The 22,740-nt window shown below is 41.6% G+C and overlaps 1 protein-coding gene across 1 annotated transcript in view; it reads right to left on the bottom strand.

The window, feature by feature from the left end:
- Window positions 1-17,103: 17,103 nt before the first annotated feature.
- The window catches only part of LOC126281754 (ufm1-specific protease 2-like), a 59,584-nt gene continuing 53,947 nt past the window's right edge, over window positions 17,104-22,740 (bottom strand). Inside the window, exons 7-10 of the mRNA XM_049980944.1 lie at window positions 22,404-22,550; window positions 22,139-22,265; window positions 21,726-21,979; window positions 17,104-17,942 (exon numbers count right to left, since the gene is read on the bottom strand). Coding sequence (XP_049836901.1) covers window positions 17,731-17,942; window positions 21,726-21,979; window positions 22,139-22,265; window positions 22,404-22,550 — 740 coding nt within the window. The 3' untranslated portion in view covers window positions 17,104-17,730. The remainder of the gene's footprint in view (window positions 17,943-21,725; window positions 21,980-22,138; window positions 22,266-22,403; window positions 22,551-22,740) is intronic.

Genomic DNA, 22,740 nt, shown 5'->3' on the forward strand with positions numbered 1-22,740 from the left:
CTACCCTTGATCATACGTTGGTGTTTCCATACCAAACATTATATGAGCATTATGAGAAGAAAAGTTGCTACTCACCGTATAGTGAAGATGCTGAGTCGCAGATAGGCACAACAAAAAGACTCTCACAGTTATAGCTTTCGGCCATGGTTTCAGTTGCCTGAGACAGCAGCCGTGTGTGTGTATTGTTGACGAAGGCCTAACAGCCAAAAGCTATAATTGTGATAGTCTTCTTGTTGTGCATATCTGCAACTCAGCATTGCTGCTATATGGTGAGTAGCAACTTTCCTTCTCATAATCTTGTTACATTCCATCCTACATTTCTAGCATTTGTAGACTTAGAGAAAGCTTTTGACAATGTTGACTGGAACACTCTCTTTCAAATTCTAGAGGTGGCAGGGGTAAAATACAGGGAGCGAAAGGCTATTTACAATTTGTACAGAAACCAGATGGCAGTTAGAAGAGTCGAGGGGCATGAAAGGGAAGCAGTGGTTGGGAAGGGAGCGAGACAGGGTTGTAGCCTCTCCCCAATGTTATTAGATTTGTATTAAAATCCATGGAGAAGAATTAAAAAACTTGAGGTTCGCCAATGACATTGTAATTCTATCAGAGACAGCAAAGGACTTGGAAGAGCAGTTGAATGGAATGGACAGTGTCTTGAAAGGAGGATATAAGATGAACATCAACAAAAGCAAAACGAGGATAATGGAATGTAGTCGAATTAAGTCGAGTGATGCTGAGGGAATTAGATTTAGGAAATGAGACACTTAAAGTAGTAAAGGAGTTTTGCTATTTGGGGAGCAAAATAACTGATGATGGTCGAAGAAGGGAAGATATATAAAGTAGACTAGCAATGGCAAGAAAAGCGTTTCTGAAGAAGAGAAATTTGTTAACATCGACTATATATTTAAGTGTCAGGAAGTCGTTTCTGAAAGTATTTGTATGGAGTGTAGCCATGTATGGGAGTGAAACATGGACGATAAATAGTTTGGACAAGAAGAGAATAGAAGCTTTCGAAATGTGGTGCTACAGAAGAATGCTGAAGATTAGATGGGTTGACCACATAACTAATGATGAAGTATTGAATAGAATTGGGGAGAACAGGAGTATGTGGCACAACTTGACAAAAAGAAGGGACTGGTTAGTCTGACATGTTCTGAGGCATCAAGGGATCACAAATTTAGAATTGGAGGGCAGCGTGGAGGGTAAAAATCGTAGAGGGAGACCAAGAGATGAATACACTAAGCAGATTCAGAAGGATTTAGGTTGCAGTAAGTACGGGGAGATGAAGAAGCTTGCACAGGATAGGGTAGCATGGAGAGCTGCATCAAACCAGTCTCAGGACTGAAGACCACAACAACAACAACAACAACAGCTTCCCATGTCAGAATTCCACTGATTATTATTGTTTTGATGCCACTGACCTACCCCGTTACTGTAGTATCCAGAGTGGTACCTATTATCTACTCTTCCTCTTTTGTTAGGATTCGACGGACCTCAGTTAGCATCCCAAACATTATGCCATGGAGCCACCACCAACTGTATCACAAAGTTAATGAGACAGTCTTTTGAGCTACCATGATTGTAAAACTGTGTGCGCAGTGGAGTGGATTGACCCACACTGGCGTTACTACTGTCATTATTCACAGCAGTAAGACCATAATTATGGTTCAGGGTGCTAACACAAAGCTAAATATCACACTACATGGCACTACTGGCTAAAGACCTGTAGGATGTCCTGTATTGAAGTTCGAGGACTCCTGTAAACGAGATATGGAGAGCTTTGGAATCGACACAAACAGATGGAAGGCATGGGCTAGCATGAGACCAGAGTGGTGAGATAATAAATCATCTGGAATGTCGAAGCATGATGAATGCTTGTTAGATTAAAGCAGAAAAAGCTTTGAAATGCTACCACTGCTCCTGCCTCAGCAGTCAGATACACTTGTGACAATTGCAGCAAGGGATGCGTCTGCCATTGCGTTGACAAGTCATATGAAAAAATGCAACCCATAAACACACAGACACTGCAACAATCATCTACCAAGATGTCGTGGCCAATATATATGATGTAAATAAAATAGAAAGAAACTTCCACATGGGAAAAATATATTAAAAACAAAGATTCCAAGACTTACCAAGCAGGAAAGCGCCGGCAGACGGCACAATGAACAAAACACACAAACACACACACAGAATTACTAGCTTTCGCAACCGATGGTTGCTTCTTCAGGAAAGAGGGAAGGAGAGGGAAAGATGAAAGGGTGTGGGTTTTAAGGGAGAGGGTAAGGAGTCATTCCAATCCCGGGAGCGGAAAGACTTCCCTTAGGGGGAAAAAAGGACAGGTGTACACTCGCGCACACACACACACATCCATCCGCACATACACAGAGACAAGCAGACATATTTAAAGGCAAAGAGTAAGGGCAGAGATGTCAGTCGAGGCGGAATTACAGAGGCAAATAAGTTGTTGAAAGACAGGTGAGGTATGAGCGACAGCAACTTGAAATTAGCGGAGGTTGAGGCCTGGCAGATATCGAGAAGAGAGGATATACTGAAGGGCGAGTTCCCATCTCCGGAGTTCGGATAGGTTGGTGTTGGTGGGAAGTATCCAGATAACTCGGACAGTGTAACACTGTGCCAAGATCTGCTGGCCGCGCACCAAGGCATGTTTAGCCACAGGGTGATCCTCATTACCAACAAACACTGTCTGCCTGTGTCCATTCATGTGAATGGACAGTTTGTTGCTGGTCATTCCCACATAGAAAGTGTCACAGTGTAGGCAGGTCAGTTGGTAAATCACGTGGATGCTTTCACACGTGGCTCTGCCTTTGATCGTGTACACCTTCCGGGTTACAGGACTGGAGTAGGTGGTGGTGGGGGGGGGGGGGGGGGGAGGGGGGGTGCATAGGACAGGTTTTACACCGGGGGCGGTTGCAAGGGTAGGAGCCAGAGGGTAGGGAAGGTGCTTTGGGGATTTCATAGGGATGAACCAAGAGGTTACGAAGGTTAGGTGGACGGTGGAAAGACACTCTAGGTGGAGTGCGGAAGATTTCATGAAGGATGGATCTCATTTCGGGGCAGGATTTTAGGAAGTCGTATCCCTGCTGGAGAGCCACATTCAGAGTCTGATCCAGTCCCGGGAAGTATCCTGTCACAAGTGGGGCACTTTTGGGGTACTTCTGTGAGAGGTTCTGGGTTTGAGGGGATGAGGAATTGGCTCTGGTTATCTGCTTCTGTACCAGGTCAGGAGGGTAGTTGCGGGATGCGAAAGCTGTTTTCAGGTTGTTGGTGTAATGGTCGAGGGATTCAGGACTGGAGCAGATTCGTTTGCCATGAAGACCTAGGCTGTAGGGAAGGGACCGTTTGATATGGAATGGGTGGCAGCTGTCATAATGGAGGTACTGTTGCTTGTTGGTGGGTTTGATGTGGATGGATGTGTGAAGCTGGCCATTGGACAGATGGAGGTCAACGTCAAGGAAAGTGGCATGGGATTTGGAGTAGGAGCAGGTGAATCTGATGGAACCTTTTTATGGGTCACTTAGAGGAAGCCTTCTTGGTTACCCAAGCCTGCCAACCCAAAGTTTGGTACAGATTTATTGATTACATCTTCATGATCTGGACTCACAGTGAAGAACAACTCCAGAATTTCCTCTCCAACCTCAACTCCTTTGGTTCCATCAGATTCACCTGGTCCATCCCATGCCACTTTCCTTGACGTTGACCTCCATCTGTCCAATGGCCAGCTTCACACATCCGTCCACATCAAACCCACCAACAAGCAACAGTACTTCCATTTTGACAGCTAATACCCATTCCATATCAAACTGTCCCTTCCCTACAGCCTAGGCCTTCGTGGCAAATGAATCTGCTCCAGTCCTGAATCCCTCGACCATTACACCAACAACCTGAAAACAGCTTTCGCATCCCGCAAGTACCCTCCCGACCTGGTACAGATGCGGATAACCAGAGCCACTTCCTTATCCCCTCAAACCCAGAACCTCTCACAGAAGTACCCCAAAAGTGCACCACTTGTGACAGGATACTTCCCGGGACTGGATCAGACTCTGAATGTGGCTCTCCAGCAGGGATACAACTTCCTAAAATCCTGCCCCGAATTGAGATCCATCCTTCATGAAATCCTCCCCACTCCACCAAGAGTGTCTTTCCGCCGTCCACCTAACCTTCGTAACCTCTTGGTTCATCCCTATGAAATCCCCAAAGCACCTTCCCTACCCTCTGGCTCCTACCCTTGCAACCGCCCCCGGTGTAAAACCTGTCCTATGCACCCTCCCACCACCACCTACTCCAGTCCTGTAACCCGGAAGGTGTACACGATCAAAGGCAGAGCCACGTGTGAAAGCACCCACGTGAATTACCAACTGACCTGCCTACACTGTGACACTTTCTATGTGGGAATGACCAGCAACAAACTGTCCATTCACATGAATGGACACAGGCAGACAGTGTTTGTTGGTAATGAGGATCACCCTGTGGCTAAACATGCCTTGGTGCACGGCCAGCAGATCTTGGCAGTGTTACACTGTCCGAGTTATCTGGATACTTCCCACCAACACCAACCTATCCGAACTCCGGAGATGGGAACTCGCCCTTCAGTATATCCTCTCTTCTCGATATCCGCCAGGCCTCAACCTCCGCTAATTTCAAGTTGCCGCCGCTCATACCTCACCTGTCTTTCAACAACTTCTTTGCCTCTGTGCTTCCGCCTCGACTGACATCTCTGCCCTTACTCTTTGCCTTTAAATATGTCTGCTTGTGTCTGTGTATGTGCAGATGGATGTGTGTGTGTGTGTGTGTGTGTGTGTGTGTGTGTGTGTGTGTGTGTGTGTGTGTGTGTGTGCGCGCGCGCGAGTGTACACCTGTCCTTTTTTCCCCCTAAGGGAAGTCTTTCCGCTTCCAGGATTGGAATGACTCCTTACCCTCTCCCTTAAAACCCACATCCTTTCGTCTTTCCCTCTCCTTCCTTCTTTCCTGAAGAAGCAACCATCGGTTGCGAAAGCTAGTAATTCTGTGTGTGTGTTTTGTTCACTGTGCCTGTCTGCCGGCGCTTTCCCGCATATATATTAAAAACAAAGATTCCAAGACTTACCAAGCGGTATGTGTGTGTGTGTGTGTGTGTGTGTGTGTGTGTGTGTGTGTGTGTGTGTGTGTGTGTGTGTGTGTGTGGGCGCGCGCGCGCTCGCGAGTGTACACCTGTCCTTTTTGTCCCCTAAGGGAAGTCTTTCTGCTCCAGGGATTGGAATGACTCCTTACCCTCTCCCTTAAAACCCACATCCTTTCGTCTTTCCCTCTCCTTCCTGAAGAAGCAACCATCGGTTGCGAAAGCTAGTAATTCTGTGTGTGTGTTTGTGTGTTTTGTTCATTGTGCCTGTCTGCCGGCACTTTCCCGCTTGGTAAGTCTTGGAATCTTTGTTTTTAATATATTTTTCACATGCTTTTCACATGTGGAAGTTTCTTTCTATTATATATATATGAATCTTTATGTATTAAATCAATAAAATTATTTATGGACATAGCATGTTCTAAGTGTGTCTCCAGGATGTTGTCTGACTTTTCTGTAAGTCCAGAAGATACTTTAATTTATGTACCCATAGCACACCTGTGTGAAATAGTTTCTTTTAAATACTTCTCAAAATATTATAAAATATTGCCTGGTTCCAGGCTGAACACTTCTTTATGCAGTTATGCAGTTTTTCCTGTATTTACCAAAACTTCGTCAAGAACGCTTTCTCAAATTGCTAATAGGCTGGGCAGTTTCCCGCCATTTCAGTTACCCAAAGTTCGGCATCCCCTTGTATACAACCTGTAGTGAAATGTATTTTCTGTTGTTATGATCAAGGTCTACACAATACTTACTTAAAAGATTTTTTGAACATGACAGGATGAAGGTTTTTCCTTATCTAGGTGAAAACCTGAAACTGTAGATGTTTTTTAGCAGCAGGGAAGATAAAACAGAGGCTGCCACCACTGCACACACTATATGGTTAGGTGGCACAGCAGCGTGATATATTTCTTCTTTACACATCGTGTGTTAGATGAGGACTAATGTAGAGGGGGTGGTGTGTCATGTACCATTTCTTTGGCAGTGGACAACCCCTGCTGCAAACTACTAATTGGTGAAGTGATATTATCATACCATTCGAGCAAATATTTTCTTAATGTACTTTTGATCTGAGTTAATTATGATCTAACTGACTCCTCTCAGATAACACTTCAGTAACAGACTGTTGTACAATGAGTTGTAATTCTAAATCTATTTCTTTTTATTGATCTGGGTGTCCTTACTTGAAATCCACTTGGAAAAATCCTGTAATAAACTTTACCTCTGTGTGACAAGTTGTTCCGTTAAGTTAAAACTCTTGTTCAACAGCTTCTGAACAGATTCATTTACACAAGATTATTCACCAGTTGATTTTCTTATGGCCTCACGAATGCCCTGGTACGTAGCCCTCAATTTCATAATCTTGGTGGTTAGGACATCCAATGACAATGACAAATTTGTTAGATCTATTGACAGGGTTGTCCATTTACACGACATAGCATCTTGTTATGATGATATTTTATCTTTTTGTAATAACAGGTGTTCACAATTTTTTTTCATCACTGTCTCTAAACTCCAATATCATGCTGTAAATGGGTCTTTAGTAGGACTAGTCGGTGTTCATTCTCAGCCTGCGACTCTATGTCGCATGCTGAAGTACCAATATTTTCGGTAGCCGTATCAGCAAATTTATTAGCTTTGGTGTATGATTCTAAGTCACTGTGTGCTTCAGATTCCACTTTTACAGATTTTCCTATACTTATCATAACACAGAGATGGCTGACATTCTTTGAGTAAAATTACTTAATTTACACTAACAGCAGCACACACACAATAATACAAGGGTAATCCCAAAAGTAAGGTCTCCTAAAGTACTTAGATCTGTTTATTTCTACAATGGTTTACATCAGTTTACAGCTTGAACATTTAGCTATTTTTCGAAATAATCACCATTTCTGTCAACACATTTTTGTAGACACTGTGGCAATTTTTGTATGCCCCTGTCATACTAGCTCGCTGCCATGCTGTTCAGAAAGTTATGAACCTCTTCTTTCACCTCATCTTTGGAGCTGAATCACTGTTCTTTTAACCTAGGGAACAAGTGTTAGTCATTGGGTGCCAAGTCAGGACTATACGGTGGGTGGGTGATTATGTTCCACTGAAACAGTTGCATGAGAGCAACAGTTTGCCAAGCAATGTGTGGGCAATGTTGTCATGGAGAATGGTACGCCCCTTGCTCAATATTCCTTTTCTCCGGTTCTGAATTGCCGGTTTAGAGTTTTTTCAGAGTCTCTCAGTACCTGTCAGTGTTAATTGTGCTCCCAGCATTTCAGCTCCAACGATGAGGTGAAAGAAGTGGTTCATAACTTTCTGAACAGCATGGCGGTGAGCTGGTATGACATGGGCATACAAAAACTGCCACAGCATCTACAAAAATGCATTGACAGAAATGGTGATTATGTCGAAAAATAGCTAAATACTCAAGCTGTAAAGTGATGTAAACCATTGTAAAAATAAACAGGTCTATGTACTTATAAAAAAATAGGAGACCTTACTTTTGGGATTACCCTCATAATAATGTAGAGAATGAATTTTTCAGTAAGAAAATATTAAATAATGTGAGTGCTAGGCCAGGTTGCATGCTTGCTCCATAAGTCATCCATTGCCACTGGTATGAAGGATTCATTAGTTGAAAATGACTCAACCAATTTGGCTGGTGGTTTTTTTTATTGCCATTGCCATTTTATTGTCCATTGGACAAGTAAAAAATTTGGATGATATTTCTCGTGGTCTTGCGGTAGCGTTCTCGCTTCCCGAGCACGGGGTCCCGGGTTCGATTCCCGGCGGGGTCAGGGATTTTTCACCTGCCTCGTGATGACTGGGTGTTTGTGTCGTCTTCATCATCATCATCAATCATCCCCATTACGGTCGGAGGAAGGCAATGGCAAACCACCTCCACTAGGACCTTGCCTAGTATGGCGGCGCGGGTCTCCCGCGTCGCTCCCCTACGCTCGGTAAACGGAGTATGGGACTCATCATCATCATCATTTTTGTATGAAAATCTCAATGAAAGAAATGTGACAGTTGGTTTGACGGTTCAGTCAATTTTTCATAATGATGGGGTCGGAGGGGGGAGGGGAGAAAAAGGGAAGCAACATTAAGTTTGACAGATCTGCTCTTGCATGTTTTCTTAATAAGTATAAATTCTGCAATGAATACTGATATTTTGTGAAAAAGAATAAATTGAAATGATATTTCAGTGTGTTATCGGTGGTAATTATATATTTCGTGCGTTGCAAAGATTGAATTTATGTCAGTCAGGATGGTTAGGGGTAATTTTGTGTGTTGCAAACTTTCAGTTGATTTCAGTTAGTGGTTTATTTCTTTGGAAAAAATGTCACCAGTGAGGCATCAAAATATTGATCAGTGTACATGCAATGCAGGTCAACTACACGATCGTTGCGTCAAAAAGGCTGACAAAAAGCATATACAGCATTCAGAAGCAAATTGTAATAGAAATTCTCAAGCACGATCCATCACAACTCTGGAACAACAGATACACTCGAGTTCGACTCACTCAGTTGGAGCCTGTGCACAAAACAATTTGGAATGTCTACAAAACAGATGGCGTAATGTGAAAAATTTGAACTGAACATTTGACTATCAGATATGATCCAAAAGTCGATTCCAGCACACGGTATATTGGTTGACTTTGGAACAATGTTTGTCAACATTCCAATGCTTTGATGTTTCCACACATTATTACCAGGATTGTGTTTGTGCGAGTGGAAAGGTCAAATTACCACAACTGACACCACTACTTTTATAAACCTACTTGTTCATAGATTACAAGCACATGAAATACAATTATTAGAGCTACCGTTCTCACAGGTCCATCAGCTGTAAAGGTCTCTCTCATACCCCGTGTATCAATGATTTCGACAGATTAACCTATTCATTTTGACTTCTATTCCCAATCAAGGTTCTGTTTGTAACAACAATAAATAAGGTCAGAAAGTGAGGGAAGGAAGAGACTGAAAGAGAAAGGGGGAGGAAATGGATATAAAGATGGGCAGAGAGGTGGAAGAGGAGGAGATGTATAGATGAGAATGTGAGATGTACAGGGAGTAGGGCGGAAGCTGATAGACAGAGACAGGGGGGGAGGAGGAGGATAGAGGGGAAGAGAAGGATGTTAGGATGTGTATCCAATTCACACACATACAGCAGAACCCCTCTAATCCGACCTTGGATGTTCCGTCACTCCGGTTAGTCCGACTACGCTCAGGCTCGCGAGCCTGTGCAGACTTGTCACTGACTGGACACCTGTCGGGCCATTGTTGTGGAGTCTGTTGCTGTGCATATTGTTATACTGAATGCTATTGTGCAGTTTTATCCTTTGTCTGGATTCAGACGTAAACACGTACTGGTAACTCTTTCACTAAATGAAAAATTAACAGTGCTACAAAGACTGGACAAAGGAGAATAGATCCAAAAAATTGCAATGGAACTGAATGTAGGTGTTACAACAATTAAGGATTGGAGGAAGATTCGGAAAGACATTGAATGCTATACAGTTATGATTGATAGTGAAAACACTCTGAAAAATCGCAAAACATTAAAAAAGCCTAAACTTGAACTGCTTGACATTGCATTGTGGATGTGGTTTTGCCAAGAAAGACGAAAAGGAACTCCAATATCTGGGCCAGTTCTCAAAGAAAAAGCGATAGTTTTTCACAAAAAACTGGAAGACGAACGTAAATTTGCTGCCAGTGAAGGCTGGATTGATGGTTGGAAAACTCGTATTGGTGTCCGATTTGTTTCTATTTCCAGTGATAAACTATCTGCCGATGCCGCAGTTGCTAGGGAGTTTTCTGTTAAGTTTCAAGAAATTGTTGAAGAAAATGAACTGTTACCCTGCCAAGTGCATAACAGCGACTTATTTGAGGCAATGAAATCCCTGAACATCAAAGATGCTATCTACGCAATCGCAGCAGCATGGGATGAACTATATAACCTGACACACTGCGGAAATCATGGCGTAAGCTTTGGCCGCAAGTTAAGACTGAAAATGAGCATACCAAAGGTGAGCAAAACAGTGACGTGCTAGAAATCTCTGAAGATCTACAAACTCTGGAGCTGAATGTCCCTGCCAATGAAATTGAAGAGTTGATCAACAAATGTGAGAAAGACTGTGACACTTTTGAAGAGCTTGATGATGACCACATTGTTGCCGCTGTTAGCCAGGAAATTGTGAATGAAGACTCGGAAGGCGAAGACGAAACCCACACAACGATGCAAAAAACGCTTTTGACATCGACCTTCAATACATCGAGCACAATCCAACTTCAACTCCAATGGACGTTTTGTGGATAAAATAATGGAGAAACACTGCAGCTAAATCAGGAATAACATTTGTTAAGCAAAAATGTATCAATGACTTTTTTCCCCGAGTAATTTATCTTCGTTTTTACTGTAAAAACAATGCATATAGTATAATCATTTCTTAGTTTATACATACAGTCATTTATTTCTTTGTAAAACGTTTTGCAGTGCTATAAACATTTTTTAGTTTACAGTATTTATCGTTTATACGTTATTAAGTACAGTACAGTACAGTAATGTAATTTGTTTGTCGTTTTTCCTTTTAAAACAAATACATATTGTAGCATGTGTAGAGGTTTTTTAGTTAATATATTGTTTAACACTGTGCAAAAAAACATCTTTTTATATTACTGTCGACATCTTTCAGTTGTTAAATCACTTAATTTTTTGTACAGCCGGTGTGGATGTTGGAGAGGAAAGATGAAAGAAAAGAAAAGAAAAAAGAGGAAAGATTGAGGACTTTGGTTTTGGATAGGAGTTGATTCCTATCCCAAATCAAAGTCCTCAATCTTTCCTCTCCCACATCCACACCGGCTGTTCATAGCATCCTCCTACAGGCCAATCGCAAATTAGAACAGCATGCCACCCTCCACCTCAAAAAACTATTCAATCTCCTGGTTTCCCACCTCCGGAAAGGCAACTCACTCACCCTCCACAACCTTTCCAACAAACCTCAACCTCCTCTCATTGCACACAAACCCAGTCTCTCCCATCTACTCAATCTCCCACTTCCAGCTCCACTCCCCCCAACACCTCAAAATTCTAGTCAACACAATCTGGAACCACAACACCCCAATTCAGTAGTTAACCTTTCCTCCAAACCTCTCTCCCAATCCGAAACCTCTGTCCTATCCAAAGGCCTCACCTTCAGCCCCACTCCCAGGTTCAACCAAACTGCCCTTGTCAAAGATTTACTCTCCTACACTCGTAGTCTCTGCTGGAAATATCACTTTGCCACGAAGAAAAATAATCCTGATCCCGCTCCTAATGATCCAACTCCCCAAGACACTATCCAAATTGAACCCTGCCTGGAACAGTTCCGTCCTCCATCACAGCGGGACACACCTCCTCTTCCTCAAAATCACCCTCTCCAAACCTTCCAGGAATTTCTCACACCCAGCCTTGCCTCTCAATCTTTCTTGAAAAACCTTAATCCTACTCCCAACATCACCACAGCCGAAGCCCAGGCTATCCGTGATCTGAAAGCTGACCGATCCATCATCATTCTTCCAGCTGACAAGGGTTCCATGACCGTGGTACTTGATCGTCAGGAGTATGTGGCTGAGGGACTGCGTCAGCTTTCAGACAACTCTACATACAAAGTTTGCCAAGGTAATCCCATTCCTGATGTCCAGGCGGAGCTTCAAGGAATCCTCACAACCTTAGGCCCCCTACAAAACCTTTCACCTGACTCCATCAAACTTCTGACCCCACCAACGCTTCGCACTCCTACCTTCTACCTCCTTCCTAAAATTCACAAACCCAAACATCCTGGCCGCCCCATTGTAGCTGGTTACCAAGCCCCCACAGAATGTATCTCTGCCTACATAGATCAACACCTTCAACCCGTTACATGCAGTCTCCCATCCTTCATCAAAGACACCAACCACTTTCTGGAACGCCTGGAATCCGTACCCAGTCTGTTATCCCCGGAAACCATCCTTGTAACCATTGATGCCACTTCCCTATACACAAATATCCCGCACGTCCAGGGCCTCGCTGCAATGGAGCACTTCCTTTCACGCCGATCACCTGCCACCCTACCCAAAACCTCTTTACTCGTCATCTTAGCCAGCTTCATCCTGACCCACAATTTCTTCACTTTTGAAGGCCAGACATACCAACAATTAAAGGGAACAACCATGGGTACCAGGATGGCACCCTCGTATGCCAACCTACACTCCTGGAAATTGAAATAAGAACACCGTGAATTCATTGCCCCAGGAAGGGGAAACTTTATTGACACATTCCTGGGGTCAGATACATCACATGATCACACTGACAGAACCACAGGCACATAGACACAGGCAACAGAGCATGCACAATGTCGGCACTAGTACAGTGTATATCCACCTTTCGCAGCAATGCAGGCTGCTATTCTCCCATGGAGACGATCGTAGAGATGCTGGATGTAGTCCTGTGGAACGGCTGACCTGCCATTTTCACCTGGCGCCTCAGTTGGACCAGCGTTCGTGCTGGACGTGCAGACCGCGTGAGACGACGCTTCATCCAGTCCCAAACTAGCTCAATGGGTGCCAGATCCGCAGATCTTGCTGGCCAGGGTAGTTGACTTACACCTTCTAGAGCACGTTGGGTGGCACGGGATACATGCGGATGTGCATTGTCCTGTTGGAACAGCAAGTTCCCTTGCCGGTCTAGGAATGGTAGAACGATGGGTTCGATGACGGTTTGGATGTACCGTGCACTATTCAGTGTCCCCTCGACGATCACCAGAGGTGTACGGCCAGTGTAGGAGATCGCTCCCCACAACATGATGCCGGGTGTTGGACCTGTGTGCCTCGGTCGTATGCAGTCCTGATTGTGGCGCTCACCTGCATGGCGCCAAACACGCATACGACCATCATTGGCACCATCGCTGAAGATGACACGTCTCCATTCGTCCCTCCATTCACGCCTGTCGCGACACCACTGGAGGTGGGCTGCACGATGTTGGGGCGTGAGCGGAAGACTGCCTAACGTTGTGCGGGACCGTAGCCCAGCTTCATGGAGACGGTTACGAATGGTCCTCGTCGACACCCCAGGAGCAACAGTGTCCCTAATTTGGGGGGTCTGACACACCGGTGTCAATGTGTTCTTTTTTCCATTTCCAGGAGTGTATTTATGGGTTGCTTAGAGGAAGCCTTCTTGGTTACCCAAGCCTGGCAACCCAAAGTTTGGTACAGATTTATTGATTACATCTTCATGATCTGGACTCACAGTGAAGAACAACTCCAGAATTTCCTCTCCAACCTCAACTCCTTTGGTTCCATCAGATTCACCTGGTCTTACTCCAAATCCCATGCCACTTTCCTTGACGTTGACCTCCATCTGTCCAATGGCCAGCTTCACACATCCGTACACATCAAACCCACCAACAAGCAACAGTACCTCCATTATGACAGCTGCCACCCATTCCATATCAAACAGTCCCTTCCCTACAGCCTGGGCCTTCGTGGCAAACGAATCTGCTCCAGTCCTAAATCCCTCGACCATTACACCAACAACCTGAAAACAGCTTTCGCATCCCACAACTACCCTCCTGACCTGGTACAGAAGCAGATAACCAGAGCCACTTCCTCATCCCCTCAAACCCAGAACCTCTCACAGAAGTACCCCAAAAGTGCCCCACTTGTGACAGGATACTTCCCGGGACTGGATCAGACTCTGAATGTGGCTCTCCAGCAGGGATACGACTTCCTAAAATCCTGCCCCGAAATGAGATCCATCCTTCATGAAATCTTCCCCACTCCACCTAGAGTGTCTTTCCACCGTCCACCTAACCTTCGTAACCTCTTGGTTCATCCCTATGAAATCCCCAAAGCACCTTCCCTACCCTCTGGCTCCTACCCTTGCAACCGCCCCCGGTGTAAAACCTGTCCTATGCACCCCCCCCTCCCCCCCCTCCCCCCCCCCCCCCCCCACCACCACCTACTCCAGTCCTGTAACCCGGAAGGTGTACACGATCAAAGGCAGAGCCACGTGTGAAAGCACCCACGTGATTTACCAACTGACCTGCCTACACTGTGACACTTTCTATGTGGGAATGACCAGCAACAAACTGTCCATTCACATGAATGGACACAGGCAGACAGTGTTTGTTGGTAATGAGGATCACCCTGTGGCTAAACATGCCTTGGTGCACAGTCAGCACATCTTGGCACAGTGTTACACCGTCCGAGTTATCTGGATACTTCCCACCAACACCAAGCTATCCGAACTCCGGAGTTGGGAACTTGACCTACAATATATCCTCTCTTCTCGTTATCCACCAGGCCTCAATATCCGCTAATTTCAAGTTGCCGCCACTCATACCTCACCTGTCATTCAACATCATCTTTGCCTCCACACTTCCGCCTTGACTTACATCTCTGCCCATACTCTTTGCCTCTAAATATGTCTGCTTGTGTCTGTGTATGTATGTATGGATATGTGTGTGTGTGCGCGAGCGCGCGAGTATATACCTATCCTTTTTTCCCCCTAAGGTAAGTCTTTCCGCTCCCGCGATTGGAATGACTCCTTACCCTCTCCCTTAAAACCCACATCCTTTCATCTTTCCTTTTCCTTTCCTCTTTCCTGACGAAGCAGCCGCTGGTTGCGAAAGCTCAAATTCTGTGTGTGTGTTTGTGTGTTTTATTCAAAATCGTGTATATCTGAGAGTTCTCGACCGATTGCTTTGAAATTCTGACACATCACTGAATTCTAATATGGATCTGCTTTTAGGCGCTCAGTTCTTTAACGTATGATGTATAATATATGTATCTGTAACTTTCAGATTTTTTGTAACAAAATTTCCATTTTATTAAATTTATATTAATTTGAGTATTAAACACATTTAAAAAATACGTAAATGGAAACACACACACATACTAGTGGAAGATTGTGTCAAAATTTCAAAGCAATTGGGTGAAACCTTTTGAAGATTTGCAATTAGGAACATCTACATTTTCTATAAAATCTCAGATCTTCAGAAGTTCTTCACAGATTGCTTTGAAATTTTGACACAATGCTGTATTCGAATACTCAGGTGTTTTTACACACCTACTCGATTGCCGTTTGACATACAGTGTTTAATTCCAATATGGGTGTGTTTTTAGGTATCAAATTATTTAATTACGTATATTTTCATGCACATTATATATATATATATATATATATATATATATATATATATATATATATATATAATTTAGAAAGGGAAAACATTGTTACCAAACCGTTCTGATTTACTTCACTGTCATAAACATTTATACACATACAGACTATGTATTACACACACACACACACACACACACACACACACACACACACACACACACACACTGAAAACAGAGAAACAATGGTAGCAAACAGGAAAGTTGTACTTGTGGCTTATTGGTTTATGATAAAAATACTTCATCAGAATCTGAACTTGCAACAAGAATAAACAAGGCTCAAGTTGAGAGAGAGAGAGAGAGAGAGAGAGAGAGAGAGAGAGAGAGAGAGAGAGAGAGAGAGTGAGAGAGGGGGGGGGGGGGGAGCGAGAGGGGGTTGGAGGAGATGGACACAGAAAATGGTAAGGAGGGAATGGACAGAGAGAGGGAGTAGGAGGAGGAGGAGAAGGAGAGGAGAGGAGAAGGAGAGGAGAGGAGAAGAGGAAAAGATGAACAGAGAGAAAGGGGAAAGTGGTGATGGACTGAGAGGGGGTGAGGAGGGGGGGCAGCTGGAGATAGTGAGGAGAAGATGGAAAGACAGAGAGAGAGAAAGGGAAGGACAAGGAGGTGGACAGAGACGGGTGAAGGACGAGGAGATGGACATAGAGAGGGGAAGGAGTAGGAGATGGATGAAGAAGGAGGGGGGGGGGGAGATTGGGGGAAGGAAGGAGATTAGGACATATATTCAATTCCCATATTATTTCTTTTACATTAATGCAGACTGAGCCACACTAAAGGGTGGTTGGGTACAAGTAATATAGTTATAAAATATGAAAGAAGATATCATGTTATTTGCTCTCTCTCTCTCTCTCTCTCTCTCTCTCTCTCTCTCTCTCATTTTTTCTTTTTTTTTAATTTTTTTTTGTGCATAAAATGATTCTGTAAGAGACAGTTTCTTTACTCATACCAGTGTCATACAATATTTAGCGTCGGGCCAAAATGACATCACATGTGATCGTTGCATCATTGAACTGATTATTTCCTAGTAATTTACACATCAAGAATTAAACAAAATAAACTTCATTAGTGTGGGAATCTAGGGTTTCATACTGTGCTACCCAAACAAAGAAGAAATAGCCCAAATAAGATTACTATCAAACATAAAATGCAAATTACAGGTACAGTACAATCTCACATTATCAAGACTCGAAGAAGAACTGAGGACTCATAGTTCTGTTATTTTAATGAAAAAAGATAGCAAACGTATCTTTGTCTGATATTTAAGATACAAGGATGCACTTGACCTTAAAATAAAATGTTTTGCTGCAAACTGGTGTATGAATCTGGAAAGAACTTCATCAACTTTCAGTTTTATTATGAATATACAATATTCATTCATTCTCTTTCTTCATTAACGCAGCATTGTGCACATGTTCTCATCTTCAGTAACTTAAACGTTCCAAGGTTTCAATCCACCACGACTTCTCTTTTGTGCATTATAAAAATGTTTGAAGATGGTGTGCAACTCATCTGGTATTTGTACTTTTTTTTTTACCATGATTTTCTTTTTCACAAAAAAACCTGTTTTGTTCTTGGCAGCAAAGAATTAACAGTACTACAAATGTATGTGAAACCTTAAGGGACTTAACTGCTAAGGTTATCAGTCCCTAAGCTTACACATTACTTAACCTAAACTATCCTAAGGACAAACACACACATCCATGCCCGAGGGAGGACTCGAACCTCCGCCAGGACCAGCCGCACAGCCCATGACTTCAGCGAACGGTACTACCAGAAAGCAGAAAATCAGACTAATTTTTCACAAACAAAATATTTTATTTTACACCAACAACTTAAATATCCATTGTGAAAAATACAGAACAATACCATATAAAACATTACACAAATAACAATATAAAAAATGTCAACAAATAATTTTAGAAAGAAATGCAGTTATAACTGCAGAAACCAAACATGTTACAACTTACAAATGATGGATACTATTTACAAACAATTCTTTTAAAAGCATTTATCCTGCATAGCACATTTTTTTCACACAATACTTTTCTTTCAAAGTAATATATATGAGTAGAAAAATTAGTGTTAATACCCACATTTTATAATGAAGGAAAATGAGTGTGTTTGGCCTTCAGATCTGGAAAACTAGTCTACAGAGTTACCAGCAACAGCTATTTCATAGCTGCCTTGCAAATATAGTTTCTCAAGGTTAAATATATTAATTGGGTGATTAACACCAAGACATATGAAGTCATTCATGCCACTCAAAACTGTATGCAAGATCAAATGAAATTCACTGACACAGACAAAAGAACATCAACATTAAAAAGAATGTGTTGAAAGGTTATAAAACTGAACAGGAAATACAGCATTTGCAGCAGTAACATGCCCAGTCTTTACAGTTGAAAGAATGTGTATAACTTAAATAAGTACAGGGCACAGTGGTAAACATAAGTTATAGAAAGCCCCTTTTGACCAAAACTCAACACTTTTCCATCCACACCAGCCTTTACTTTGAACTATACTTAGGTCATCAACTCCTGTATAATGTGGATCTAGAATCAGAAACTTCAAATTCCCAGTTTCATTGCAATAGTGGACTCCTATGATTGTATGAGCCAAGACACCACCACCTGAAAGAGAGATTAATGTAAGGCATATAACCTCAAAAGAATTATAAATTTTATAAAACAGAATCATCCTGCCTCTCTCCTGCAAACCTGAACCACCAACGTAGCTCAGTAGTTTATGAATTACTGTTTTTAATGCTCTGCATAAGAATGCTTTCTGCATAAAGGCTGCAGGAACATTTCCAATCAGAAATGGGCTTCAAGTGCTCTGCTTACGTCTACACTTTCTGCTCTCTATCTGGTAGGCATGTTCCATGGTATGTTGTCTGCGAACAACATTAGCGTGGGAAATGGAAACCAGGTTGATGGTGGCCTTTTTAATAACGGCAAATTTCACTAAAAAAGTCTGAGCGAGTTCACCCAGGAACTAGAGATTAAATAAACAGATTACAATGTTTCTCTATCTCATATTCCTGAAGATCTGCATTTATTAACCAACTGCTTCAGTGTGTAATATAAGTGATTTTTCACAAAACTGAACATTCAGTAAAACAGTGCTTGCAGAACTTGCCCTTGGAACTGATCAATTTCTGATACCATATTCTGATATAAATTACATTTCATAGTTTGAAAGTTCCTCTCTAAACACTGATTACTCAGAAGTATACAAAAATTTGGAAGCTATGTTGGTTAATCACCTCTGCTGGAGTCAGTCTGTTAAAATAAAGGAAGATGAAGCTTAAGAAAGTTGAAAATTGGCAAATTCAAATATGTCCTCAAACTACACTTAAGGACAGCACGTTTTAAGATTTGATCAATCTCTTATGCCACCAACAACATATCTTTCGTCAATACGTATGATCTGACAGCGATTCCTTTTCCCTGCCACGCAGCAGCATTCATACGGAGTCGAGATATCACGATTGCCACGTAGACAGAGTTCCTCGAGGTTCTGTTAATAGCACAAGACAAAAGTACAATGGGTGTGCCCTTTAGCAGAATTTTGCACTTAAATATGTGTGCACCTTCGCTTATCATCATCATCATCATCATCATTTACCTAGGTTTGCAGCAGTTTCATCAGATACAGTATTGAACTGCTTGCTTTATGGTTCTCTCTCATTTGTATTTGCTCTGGACTGATCTTATGACAAGAACTTAGTTGTTACTGACTACTTGTAACTGCCTTTTTTCCACTTGTCACCTCAACACTTAGTGCTGAGTGATACTGAACAAGATTACCTACACCATGTACGAATAGGTAACAGGATTTAATGTTATGTCAACTACAAGGTCATCAGGTAGGAAGTACAAGCAAGAATTGGTGCAGTATGGGGAAGAAAATCAACCAAGTCCTTTTCAAAGGATCAATTTTTGACTTAAACAACTTTAGAGAACCTTAGAAAATTTAAATTTATATTGCCAAATAGTGATTTAAATCACTGAATCCAAAATGCATGTTCTGTATCCTAATAGCTGCACCATCTCACTCCATATATTTAGCCAACCACGCTTAAGAAGTTACACGAGAAAAGTGTGCACTTGGAAATGATCGGTGGTTGCTGACAGCTGAAAGGCACAATTGCAAAATCATAGGTTTTGAAAAGTCCATACAACATTGCAGTTTCTTACAAGGATCAACAGCTGACAAATAATCTATAATGTCCGTTTTTGATACTCAATATGACTGTCTTCAGCGAGTACCAAACAATAGTGTCAACAAAATCTGAAGACAATGAAAATAAATGTTCCAAAACTTGTTGCAATAACGTAATATATTCAATATTTGACACAACAGACCTGTTTCGGCTTAATTGCCATTACTGAGTGAGGTGCAAAAGTAACATCAATAAGATTATCTACACAAAAATCATGGTGGTTTTATGTTTACATTTGGATTGGTACTTATGTTGCGTAGGAAATGACAACCATACTGAATCTATAGTAATTTTTTTTCTCACAGGTTTAGGTAAGTATGATATTTTGTAGTTAAAAATGTGAAAAATATATTTTTGACAAATATTTTGACAGTTATTTACTATGATGCTATATGTTTACGAAGTATGTACAGCTTTAGTTTGGGAATGTTCATAATTATTCGTTTTCGTATTCTGTTTAATTTCTAACACAGTTTCAGTTTCCTCAGCTTTGTAGTGTTGAGTTTTCAGATGTACATAGAAGCTTGATGTATTACTATCACTGTTTCTACAGTGTCTTTAAACATCCATCATCTATGTATATATAATCTTACCAATGCTATTTTTGCAGGTCACTTGATAATGGCAATTAAACTGAAACAGGTCTGTCTTGTAAAATATTGAATATATTACCTTATTGCAGTTAGTTTTAGTGCTTTCATTTTCATTATGTCAAAGTACACTATGCTGCGGGCCCAAAGGAATTTAAGGACTGAAGAAGTGGCCACAATCAATAAATCATCAATAACTCATGTAAAGTGGCTCTATTAATCAATATCTTCCCTCTATTCATCTTTTGAATCATTTGACTTCATTCTGATGCTGTTAGTTGCTCTTTTCTTTCAACTGACTTTGGCTCTTCCTTTCACTTCAGTTATAGTCTAGAAAACTGATCTCTATCTGTCTTAGTACAGTCTTCTTTCTCTGCCCTTTCCCAACATCCCTTTTCCTCTTTTCTACTTCTCAAGTGCTTACACTCTATAACTGAATCACTTCTCCCCCCTTTCCTGATAAAGCTTGCTCATTACCAGCATTCCTTTTCCTGCAGGACAACTCTGGAGGACAACTCTTAAGAATGTGATATTCTTGTGACATGACTCTACAGAAATTTGCACAGACTGACGGAATACAAGGAGCTAAGCATCCTACTGAATTCTGCCCTTGTGCGAGAAATCTGACAGCAATGCACTACTGCGTGGTAAGTGCCACAGCATAAAGTCACAGACTATCAGCCACTAATTCTGCACCATGTAGCAGCCTAAAGTATAACCTCACTATCTAGAACAACACAAACTCGCTCATTTGGCTTTTCTGTATGATAATTGTTTGCTGTGTCTCCAGACTTTAGTGTGGCCACTGTGTGACACTTCTCTACTCTCCACTTGATATTACTTACTTTACAAAATTTAGTACTTTCTAAAATTGCTTGATCATATTTAAAATATTTCATGTTAATGTATTCTGCATTATTGGAAATATAGTTTGTTCCCTATAAAACAGTAACGAAGAAATCACAATGATATAAAACCCTACCTTTGTCTTTTATTCTCTTTAGTAATGCAACCTATTGCTATTACTCAAACTAATGTCCTGTTTTGTGTGTTACCATCACTTTTACACAGATTTAATCTCTAATGAGTAAAGTCTTTTCACCCATGAAATGTATCCTGTATCAGGATATTTTCAGAAACAATCATACTTTTAAAGTTATGTAGGATTTGGACATATGGTCCCGAATGAAAATCAGACATCTGGGATTTCATGTTTCTCTGTTAGGTTCTTAGACACGGACTTGGCTTTCTTAGCTGAATATGTCATCTTAGAGGCTACTGAGCTTGTGCAAAGTGACTTTTCATCTTTCATCTCCATGGGCGAATAAATGAATTCTTATGAGAAGAAGAGCAAAGGTGAACTTAAAGCTATACAAAACACAGACTTCACTTTCTTAGCAGAATATGTCATCTTAGAGGCTACTGACTGTGTGCAAAGTGACTTTTCATCTTTTATCTCCATGGGCTAATAAATGAATTCTTATGAGAATAAGGGCAGAGGTGAACTTACGGCTATACACCAAACACGTTAATATTTACCATTTAAAAATGTGAATCAATTAAATAGTAGTTTTGTACTTAGCTAACTAAATTCATACCTATCATTACTGGAGTCCCATGAGTTCTGAAGTGTTCCAGTAACTCCCCTCCTTGATATGCAAGCTCATCACCAGAGCTCACTGATAAAATTCTTGAAGTCACACCCAGTACTGTTTCCAAGTAAAAGCTGACTTCAGTGGAGCCAATCCACTGCTTTGATCCAATAAATGATGATGGTTTATCACCTATTGAAACAAGGCATTCTTGAATTTCCTTGTGCGTTGGCACTGGTTTGTCAGTATAGCCTTGCCACCTGCAATCAGAAACTGATGTTTTTATTTCACCTCTGTCTTGTAACAGCTAATGTCTTCATGCTCTACAGTTGTGATCACTTTTACGAAAGAAAGTTTAATTACATAAAATGTGTACTTCACAGTCACAATATTGCATCACAGAATGTTACATAATATACCTGAACCATGACACCACTGTTTGAAGTGATCTATAGGCACATCCCCATCCATCATCATCCATTCGGTCTTGCATGTAGTGATGATAACTGTAAAGCCCCCGAACAACAGCCACTTCTCCACCTTTAACTATAAATTTGTACTGCATTAGACTTCATATAAGAAAAGTGTCAAACAAATCATTTTATGAACTACTGTCAAATAACTACTATTACCAATATTTGCTAAATGATGTTAAATGGCACACAATATTTTGTCTATATTCACCTCCTGAAGGATTGAGGCCTTCATGTGGATTAATCAGTGGAAATGATTTTGGTAAATCATCACGGAAAACAAATGCATTTGCACGCCGGAAGAAAGGCTTATCATCTGGGAGATGAAATTGTTGATGCAAAACCGATCGAATCTGTGCTGAACAGAGACACAAGAGTTATTACTGTCATATTACAGCATTCAGAATGCATATAAAGGAACAAAAAGACATACTTTAAGTAATGCACAACTGTCAAAATGCCATGAAGTGATGAGTCCCAATCTGGCAGAAACCTTTTTTTCCTCCAGGAAGTTTTGTTATAAAGGACACACTGCTGTGACCTGAAAG

Source organism: Schistocerca gregaria, chromosome 7 (assembly GCF_023897955.1).
Source record: "Schistocerca gregaria isolate iqSchGreg1 chromosome 7, iqSchGreg1.2, whole genome shotgun sequence".
Lineage (NCBI taxonomy): Eukaryota > Metazoa > Arthropoda > Insecta > Orthoptera > Acrididae > Schistocerca > Schistocerca gregaria.